The sequence below is a fragment of the Etheostoma spectabile genome, chromosome 22 (genome assembly GCF_008692095.1).
Source record: "Etheostoma spectabile isolate EspeVRDwgs_2016 chromosome 22, UIUC_Espe_1.0, whole genome shotgun sequence".
Taxonomy (NCBI): domain Eukaryota; kingdom Metazoa; phylum Chordata; class Actinopteri; order Perciformes; family Percidae; genus Etheostoma; species Etheostoma spectabile.
This window is the reverse complement of record NC_045754.1, coordinates 14610487-14620807: the sequence shown is the minus strand read 5'-3', so window position 1 is coordinate 14620807 and position 10321 is coordinate 14610487. Positions and strand designations below refer to the sequence as shown.

Here is a 10321-nt window from a genome sequence, read left to right as displayed (position 1 = left end):
GCTGATTACCTACCCACGCACTGCTAGGTAAACTGCATACGTACGGTATGTTATGAGAAAGCAGTGTATGACCACTGACACAGAACAAAGTCACACACTGAGACACACAGCAGAGGAGCACACGGCGAGAAGATATACGCACAACTGCCTATGTGTTACACGACTGGAGAGTGCCAGTGCACAACAGGAGATGGTGCGACAGTGAGATTCATGCAGTAAGAAGTGTTTTTAATCACAACTGACACTGGAGGAAGAGGCAAACCGTTGCTCACTGACTGCGAGTGGGATTGTGACATCAATTGATTAAGTCAAACAGTAAGGAAATGGAAATTTGTTGTTACACATCCGGAAATCAGTCAGGTGTGACCCGCAGTGAACCCCAGTGCAAACCTGTCCACAGACCTTGATGGCTTCCACCGAGTCGTATTTGTCCAGTTTGTTGATGTGGTTGGTGATGCTGGTGTTGAGCGGTGCGGCTGAAATGGGGTGGATGACGGTGGCGTCGTGCGACTGCTGCTGGTAGCGCTGGCAGTACGAGTAGACCAGCAGGGTAACCAGACAGCCGAGGATGGAGCTGCTGAGCCCCACGGCGATCATGTGGAAGAGGTTGAAGTCTGGAAGAAGAAGGGGATGACAACGGAGGTAATTCTCTGTCAGTTCACACAAGTGTAAGTGGTAATTGAAGCTGCAGTTCATATGGTAATGATGGAGTGTTCTGTGAAAAAAGGACTGCCTTTTCTTCTTTCTCTTTGTTCTTACTGTGTGCTAGTGGGACCGGCTGTATATCACGGACGGAAGACGTGGAAGTAAGTAACTGACATTCAACTTTCATCTAGATATAGATGAGAAGAATTTGTCCTCAGCTGTCAAATATAAATCCAACATCTTTTTTCTTCAAGAATTTTACAGCCAGTTTACAGAGATGTCTGTTGCCAAAAATAAAAGCGTTAAATATAATATGATGTATATAAAGATCTACTTACACGGATATATTAAGCTATTAGCTAGCTTAATATGCAATCATTCTGCCAAAAATAATGGTAGTCTAATATAATAACTGATATAATGCATATGTTTTTTTGTATTATTAATGCAGTGTCCCTACTGAACATCATGTTTTATGCATGAAGACATACATCACCTAAAATATAAGTTTATGAAATACAGGTCAGAGCATTTTTCTCTATTGGCTATTATTTATGTTCAAAAAGATGTATAGGTAAGAACAACTGTTTGTTTGTGCCCTGAGCACACTACAGATATCCCTCTCATTCTGTATCCAGCCTCCACCAAGTAAAATAATGACAGTAGGAGCAGCCTGTAGCCTGGTGTAAGAAGCAAAACACAAGGCACCAAAGGTCCCTAAAGCCTTGCTTCTCCTCATCTATCTCATCGCTGTGGGCACAGGGTGCCTGTCTAAGGCAACTTAGATTAGTCTTTCTGCATTTTAATAAACTCAGAGTAGTCTCATATCTGGATTGTTGCAACGGGGCAGTGGAACAACAATGTTAAAAGTGACTTTATTGATTCACTTAGACTCCAACTGTAACTGTGGAAATGTAAATAAATTAAGTAAATTAAGGTTTGTGATAAACTATTTGCATCACTCCAAACAGTATATATGCATATGGCTTAAACAGTATACTGTGCTGCTTAAGATGATGTTATTCTTTATAGGAGGAAATTATGAACTTGAATAACTTGACAAATTTCATCCCGTGCAACTAAGACTTCCTCCCTTTCTTTAATGTTTGCATGTCATTTATGTGTGTTAAGCAGGATTGGAAAGCTACATTGGCATATAGCCAAAGATACTGTATCAGCAATTCCAGGTGTTAACCTCACCTCTCTCTTACACACACACACACACACACACACACACACACACACACACACACACACACACACACACACACACACACACACACCTCCACAGCGCCTTTCCTCCTGACTCGAGCGTGCAATGGAGATCTCTGAAAAGAAGAAGAAAAAGCAAAAGGCAGCAGAATTAGGTCCAAAAATCATATACACCCCTGTTAGCATGATAAATTGTACCCTTGAAGGTGAGCGTGGAGATGAAAGCTGTATTCAATATGGAACAGATTATCGTAAAAACTCCACGAGTCAAATCGCGGCTGGGGCACCTGGATGGTTTATGAAAAGTATCAGCTCTCATTAACCGAAATGAAGTACAAGACGTATCTAATGAACCTTAATGGACTATCTTTCCCATTAAAGGGGATGGATGATAAGGTATAAAGGCAAATGGGTAATTCTCAAAAGATCTGTGAAGGGTTTTCATGACTATTATATCCCAGCTAATTAACTCAGCGAGGTTACAAATTTATGTTGCTATCAAATGTTTATTATAATCTAATAATTAATGATTCCTAAAGTTTATCCAATCGAGGACTCTATCCATGGATGCAGAACTTTTTCCAAATATACAAAGATTTTATAGCAGTTTCAGTGTCCACAGTGATAAAATAAGAATCCTTTGTTAAAGGGAGGACTTTTAATGAGCTCTGTGTAGCACAGATCAATGCCCGAGGGTATCTCACATTACTGTCAATTATTATTATCTGTCAATAGGGAGATGCTTGTCTACGCAGATGTCAATACTGATGGGGTGTGTGTGAGATATTTGTGTGTATGTATTTCATATGAACTTCAAAAAGTCCTGCCAAAACTTCTGACTTTTAGGGGACAGCAGGGAAGTGGAGGTACTTTTATTTCTTTTTTTCTTTCTGTTTTTTTATTTTAGCCTTCCCCTGCGAGATATCATTATTATTATTATTGTACTTGCATTGTTAACAACTGTTTAGCATTTTTAACAACAGAAATACTGTGGGACACACTGTCTACTGTAGTAACACTGCAATGACTCTCATTAGGAAAAAAGGTTGCATTATTAAACGGCAAATTATCACACCAACATGGATACCAGAAAATAGTGAATAAATAAATAAATAAAAATACAGAAAACAGCACACAGGGGCCATTTACCCCTTTCCTTCCCTACATAAAAACGCAAAACTGCTGGTGTAAGTGCTTTTTGCATGGCCTGACAAGACTTTCTAAGATCATAATTAAACTAATATATGAAACTGTGTTGTGGAAATGAGTAGGAGACTACCCTTAAGTGTAGCACCCGTGTTCATGCCCCGCTGTAATCACCTGCCGCACTCAGGAGTCCTTGAGCAAGACACTAATCTCAACCATTCCCCAAAGCGCTGCCCTGTCGCTGAACCTGACCTCCGACCTCAGATGAGTCCCTTAGAGGGATCACTAACGTATTTCATTATCACAGGATTCTTGGAAATGAACAGAATTACTGCTGTGGGCATATGGTGGTGGGTGGGTGGTGCAGATTGAGTGTGTGCGCTCAAAGTTAAGTCATGCATGCAAGACATTCCTGGTGAGAGGAAGCTTGTCTGTGTGCACATAGACGGATGTATATTTGTGTGTGTGCTTGTGTGTGTGGTCACCTGGTATTAAATTAGAGTCAGGGGAGCATGGCCTGTTCTCGCTGTTGTTTCCTGAGCACTGGTTTCCAGTGGGAAACAGGACATCACAGTGACGCACACGCATCTGGGCGCCGTTGGAGTCACAGCGGGACCACTCCGACCAGCTGGACCAGCTCTCTGGAAATGGCAATGACGGTATATATCACAGCATGTCCAGTGTGTGTCCATATATTTGCGTGTGTATGAAAGGATTGCACCCTCAGCTGCTTTTTAGTCATGCATGAGTGTCTTCTGAGGGCGCTAAGACTGAGACTGAGACTAAAGAAAATAGGCAATGAACCTGTGATGGATTGGTGGTCGAGTCAGAGCCCTAATCTGCTTATCACTGAGGTGTGTGTGTGTGTGTGTGTGTGTGTGTGTGTGTGTGTACCTGGACAGGACTGTGTGTTGCACAGTGCCTCCTCAGTGTGCAGGCCCAGGCAGATGTCCCCTCCGTAAGCCGGCGAGGGGTTGCTGCAGGTACGCGTCCTCATATAGTGTCCCCCTCCACACGTCACAGAACACTTGGACCAGGAAGACCAGCAAGACCAGCTGCCGTCCACTAAACCGAGAATATCAGTGTCATATTGTACATGTTGATGCTTAGAAAACTGAATGATTATGTTTGCATGAGCATTTTCTACTTCTGTAACTGGTGTAGGACAGAATATAGTCAATAAATTTCAGTTCCTTGTTGTCTAGGAGGCTATATTCCCTAAAATGTGTGCCTTTGTGTTTTCTAGGATTTCGGTTCCAGGTCATTTGAAAAGACAATTTTCTCTGAACATCAAGTCATTGGAAGTCATTCCAAGCCATTTCAAACAGCGATGCGTAACACAGAAATATGAAGCAATTTGGAGATGTGTGTGTGTGTTTGTGTGTGAGTGAGAGAATATTAAAGTGACAGGAAGTGTGCTTAATCCAGCTGTTACAGCAAATGGCTGATCCCCCCCCCTCCCCCCCAAACTCAACAATCTCAACTCTGATTAATAAAGATGAATAAAGAATCACAATTTGCTGCTGTTCATGTGGTGCCAGGTGGCAAACGTTAAAATTCATGAGCACACAGAGAAGACATAAGTAGACAAAAAGAGGCGGGGGATGTCGGCGAAATTAAAAGAGAGGAGTGAAAAGACCAATAACATGGGGTCAATCTTTGGCCATTCATTCTTTAGAATCAAGTGGATACAACTTTACTCCATTGTGGCAGAGAGATATTACCTTTTCGGAAACACTTGGGAATTGCTTTTAAAGACCTGAAGATGGCTGGCAGCACAGAGCAGGTAATTGAAGTTGCCGATGCATTTTGTCATCTCAGTGTAATTTCTCTATCACGTAGTGACATATGAGTCGATTCCTGGCCCACGATGACGGATCTCTCTCATCTTCGGCGTGGACGCAAGAAAAACACAGATTCATTTGTTTCCAAACCAGAGGGATGGTAGGCATAACACCAGGGACGTGCACAGGTACGGGCAATTGTTGCCCCAGGAAACTGCCCGTTTGCCCTAATGGGTTAGCTGCCCCTTTGGTGAAAGAGCCTAAGTAAAATTTTCTCTTTCTTTTTAAATTCTTTGCATTATTACGATAATAAGCCAGTTACCAAAGTTAAATCAAATTAAATCGCTATACATCATCCAATCTTGCCCTCAGCGATGCCCTTTTCCCCCAGTCACGTGACTTTGCTTATATTCTCACACACAATGAAAGAAGGAAAGCCAGGCCCTTCTGCCTTCAAATAAGTTTTTTAAGTTATGGAGATTATGACAAATTCCCTGTGAATAGTAATTTAAAAAATCCACTTGAGCTTTGAATAATGTGCAGCTTCAGTTTGTAACGTTTGCATCACGTTGCGCAGCATTGCAAGCAGGCTAACGTAGCTATGTTACATCCGTTAGTGTGCGTTCTGTCATGGTCTGGGCTCTTGAATCATGCTAGCTTATACGTTGTTTACAGTCAATATGTTACGGGAGTTTTCAACCAACAATCAAATGTGACCTGGATTAAAACTGCAAGCAGGCCAGCTGTGAGAGAAGCATTTGATAATGTCAAGCAACCATCCTGCGTTATTCATTTAATGTGAAGTTGGCCTATTTTATCAGAAGCATTTTCTTTACGTTGGAGTAGGGTAATAAATCCTTAAAACAATTGTTTTTATTTAATAATAAATACACAGTAAATTGTGTCTGTGCCGTGTATAGCATTGCAAATTAGTTATTATTTTATGTTTATCAAAAGCTCCAGGTCACAGAGCAATTGAGAACATGGGGATCAAGTAAAATACTTTTACTAGCTGTAATATACTGTGTATATAATATAATAATAATATATATACCATATATACTTTTTTTTCCAGATTAGAGCAATGGCCCCTCAAAATGTCTGTTCACACCCCTGCATAACACCTTCTCTCTCCTTCTGCTTCACAGCGCACACATTTAAAAAGCACTGGATTAGCCAAAGGAGGATTACAATTAGTCCACCAGCACGGTCTGCCTGCCTCAAAATAATATCTCATTTTCAGAGGGGTGCTAATTGAGTATGCATTAGTATTCATTACTACTCAGGCTGGGTTAAGTCTGTTCCTTTGGGGGACAGGAGTGTGGAGTTGTTCATCAACATACTGTAGCTGTAACATCCCAGAATAGGTGTACTACATGTATTAGCATAGTGATGCAGGGCAGGAAAATCAAAGTACATTCACTCGGCATTTTACTCAAGGGGAACATTAGTGGCAACCATACAGGCAGAGCCTGCCTGAACAAAGCAAATCTGATGCTCTTACATCCAAAGTCTCGCAGCTGATAGTAGTTTACCCTGTTAGCAACTGCGCTCAAGCTGTTGAGCTGAATGGCGTGCACTTTTGCTGAATGAATTCAGGCTGTAGAAATAGTATTGATGGCCGAGCAATCTCTTGCCATTTTTTTGCTTGGTCACGGCATGGCAGCAGTTATGTAGACAGACTGCGGCTGCTAAAAATGACGTGTAGATCCAGGCTTTTAGGGAGATACCTAAGCCCTACTCCAGGGGGCTTGATTAATAATCATTGGAGACAACATTTCTGCTTGGCGCCTGTGCTGGATACCAGGTGTGCTTTATGCCAAACTAAGCACTGGATTTACATTTAGACAGCTTACTTCCCTTGTCAGACAGAGTATTCTTTTAATTAGACAGCTTCCTCTCTCAGTCTGTAGAGGAGTGTTGAAAATTCATTGTCTCAGGGTTTTTCACAACAAAGTAAGGCCTCCCATAGCTGGCAGCATAATTACCCATGTATGTGTAATTACATACTGGAGCGCCACAGGGTTTGTCTCTTTGATTCCTGGTGTAAATTGGGGTCTTCGTCACACCATTTATCTGCAACTGATTTCTTTTGTGATTCCTGATGATTTGAAGTCATTGTGTCACTGTGATTTTGTATCCATTAATCAAGGGAAAACATAGTTTGAGGATGGTGTTTATTTATCTGTGTGTGAATATAAAAGAGATCTGGTTATGTAATTGACTTCTGGTCTTGTAAATGTTCTTATCTCTGTGTGTACTCCGTTTTGTGTTTGTGTAAAAGTATATGTGCAACTACAACTGGCTTGTAGCATGTGTATGTGTGCATTTCTCACCTGGACAAGGGGTGATGTTACACTCCTGATACTCCTGCGCTGGCCCCAGGCAGGTCTGACCTCCGTACTTGGGCTCTGGATTACTGCAGGTCCTCTTCCGGCTGCGGATTCCCCGGCTGCAGTCTCTGCTGCACTGGGACCAGGAACTCCAGGATGACCAGGCACCATTCACCGTGTGGCCTGAAATCTTCCCGAGACGAAGCACCTCTCCTGTTGGGAATAGAGTTGGGACATAACTATTTGGACAACTATTGTCCAAACAACATACAGTATGTCACCTGTGTGGTATTGTTAGATTTCTCTGCGTGAAACAGCATTTCCTACAAAACCCTGCTGTTCTTTGTAAGATGGTGAATTAGTACTTGCCGTCCATTTTCGGCATCACTGTGTGCATTTGTTTTAAAGAGCAAGAAGAGGGCAGAGAGTCGATAGCAGCTCTTGATAACAGAGATACTTCAAAAGCTTTAACTTGATTTGTGCGGAAAGAGCATAGTCAACCGCATGTTTTGTTGTTAAGTAATTTTATGCTGTAAAGCAATTTGACAGATTTAATTTAAAATCAACTGGTGGAACACTGTGTGTGTACAGTGTAGAGGCGCACAGGTGCTGTCAATCTGCAGTTCAGCCTGTTTACTAAAGCATATCTGAAAGTCTACTTACTGTATGTCTTAGGCAGATGGAAACGTAATGCTAAATACATTTATTCTAAATAACTTTTTGTAGCCATGGTAATGGTAGTGGCATGGCTCTAGCGATTGGTTGGTCTATCCATCACTCTGATCCAGTCTGAAATATTTAAGAAACTAATGGATGGATTGTACTGAATTTTGCAAAGACATTCATGGTCCCAAGAGGATGAAACCTAATTCCTTTTACTCTTGTGGTTCACATTTGTGGTTTATGAAATGTTGCGATTATTGGATGGATTCCTTCAGGAATAAGTGTAATTTTTGTTTGTTTTGTTTAACTTTTCATCTAACACAATCATCAGGTCAAAATTTCTGGAAGTGAACGTGAACACAGATTATGAGAGAATCTTTTGCCCCGTTGTTACCAAAGTAAATATTGGAGCCATTTTTTAAAAGCCAAATACCTTCCAAACATTCTGACAATAAAATCAGGAGAAAATTAACTTTTTTCGAGACCTGGTTTTGTCTCAGGAACAAACTCTTGCGAGATCTGGCAAAAAGCTAACGTTTGCGAACGCTAAATATGGCTTTCAGTTGTGAAAATATCTAATGTTAGCAAAAGAAAATGTTAAAATATTAATGGAAATATAATTTTTTATCCATCCACACACTATCTTGAGTTATAGCAACTCTTTGGAAAGATCCATCCAGTACTTAGATAAACAGATGTGTGATGGTGTCAGAAATCAGCTGCGCAGATGTAATCCATCATTTAATTCTTTACAGTCCCCTTGTCATTCGTGAAAGTAGGATTCAGTGAGAGCTGAGTGTGTCCTGTCAACACACGAACGCTTCCCCTTATCAAACAACATCAGGTAACTAATCTGTACACTCTCAGCTGGAAGAAGTCGAATGGAAGGTTCCTAATGAAATATGAAACCGTCATTTTCTATTAAACTATTATTACAGCATGCATTAATCAGCGTAGTGGAAATGAGCAGAATGAGCGGAGAGAGAAAGCTTCTGGCCTTTTTGCATGACAAGTGTGAAATCATCTGCTTGAGTGAATGATAATCACCTCCACTGAAATTACAGTCACTTTCCAAGCACTTCTCGGATGATTCACTCATTCAACAAACTGGACTAATATAACTGGACTATTATGTATTTTTCAGATAGCAGCCTTCATTTTGAGAGAGGGGATAGCATTTCGGCGTTATTGAAACAGACAACAGAATCTGGAGCCTGAGTCTGAAACACTCGACCATGCCACAACCTTTCTTTTTGCCTAATTGTATAATCTTGTGATTTATCTTTTTGTTACATCACTACCTTTTCCATTACAGTATGCTCACAGCTTCTTTTTTTCCTTCTCTTCCTCTTTGTCTATCTTTCCCATTAACCTCTCGCTTTTTGTCTCCCTCCCACTCCTCCTGTCCTCCAACTTGGTCTTGTTGTTTTGTCAGCGTGCTCTTTTCACTGACAGATACCGTGTCGAGGCTGCTTTGTATTCTCAGGGAGAGGACAGTGTGTTTACCTATTCCAAATTCTCGACCTCTTCATAACTACGGCCGACCTTGGCAGTGCACAGGCCAACTCACCCCGTTGTCAAGCTGGTGTGAGCGTTGACAGGCCCGTCGAGGCTCCCATTCTTTATCGATTCTGTGCCGGCAGTGGCACGGAGAGTCCCCTCTGCCACTGTGACCCGTAGTCTTTATCAAGCCCTCTGTAGCCCAAGAGACCGGACTGCTGCTCTGCCCTAACAACAGAGTGCTTTATAACGATCTCTCTCATGCATGCACATATACACATTAAAGGAGCCTAATCTGGACACACACGCTTCCAGGCACACACCAATACAGGTATGAAAACAATTACTGACTACTTACTTTGCTTGCTCAATTTCTGTTCTGAGACTGCTCTGGTGTGCTGTGCGTATTGTTAATGCTACTTCACAGGGACTGCCCTCCCGTCGCCAAAACAAACAGCGTGGTGCCCTCCCTTTCAAATAGGCAGCGACTGGATCTATCGATTCGCACAAGAACCACACACAGCCGGAGAGAATTAATCCTCGCTCTCCTGACGAGCTGGGCCGAGCCAACACTAAGGACACAGCACAACATCCAACAGTCCCCGCTGCGAAGAAATCTCACACCATGTATAAAGTAAAGCACAATGTAAACAAAAGTAAGAAATTGTGCGTGAGAGAGAGAATAAACTTGCATGCATGTGTTGTAAAAGAAAAAAAGGAATTGGGACTCTATGAGGTCACACAGACACTCAATGATGTGCAATGTACACTATAGGCAACTGTAAAGGCACTAAAGCAGCAAAAGAAGTGAGAATAAAAGAAGTAAGAGATAGAGGCAGAGATGGAGATGAGATGACATCTGCAAACCGGAGGGAGAACTCTGCTTTGAGACTGACAGATGTGAGACATGGAGAGCTGGAAAAAATCGCTAACCTTCAGCAGTGAAGGGATTTACTGTCATGTGTGAACAAAGTTTTATCAACATCAGACTAACACTGGACCACACAGAGAGAAAAAGTGGGGAAGTGCTTCTTCCAG

General features: G+C 41.8%; 1 protein-coding gene across 3 annotated transcripts in view; it reads right to left on the bottom strand.

Annotated features, from left to right (window-relative positions):
• sema5a (sema domain, seven thrombospondin repeats (type 1 and type 1-like), transmembrane domain (TM) and short cytoplasmic domain, (semaphorin) 5A) overlaps positions 1 to 10321 on the bottom strand; it is a 113742-nt gene that overhangs the window by 4973 nt on the left and 98448 nt on the right. For all 3 annotated transcript variants that reach the window (XR_004327503.1, XR_004327504.1, XM_032503940.1), the window contains exons 17-21: positions 7124 to 7333; positions 3898 to 4068; positions 3489 to 3644; positions 1929 to 1973; positions 403 to 614 (exon numbers count right to left, since the gene is read on the bottom strand). Coding sequence is in view for 1 of the 3 variants with exons in the window: in XM_032503940.1 (XP_032359831.1) it covers positions 403 to 614; positions 1929 to 1973; positions 3489 to 3644; positions 3898 to 4068; positions 7124 to 7333 (794 nt within the window). In the remaining 2 variants the exon portion in view is untranslated. The remainder of the gene's footprint in view (positions 1 to 402; positions 615 to 1928; positions 1974 to 3488; positions 3645 to 3897; positions 4069 to 7123; positions 7334 to 10321) is intronic.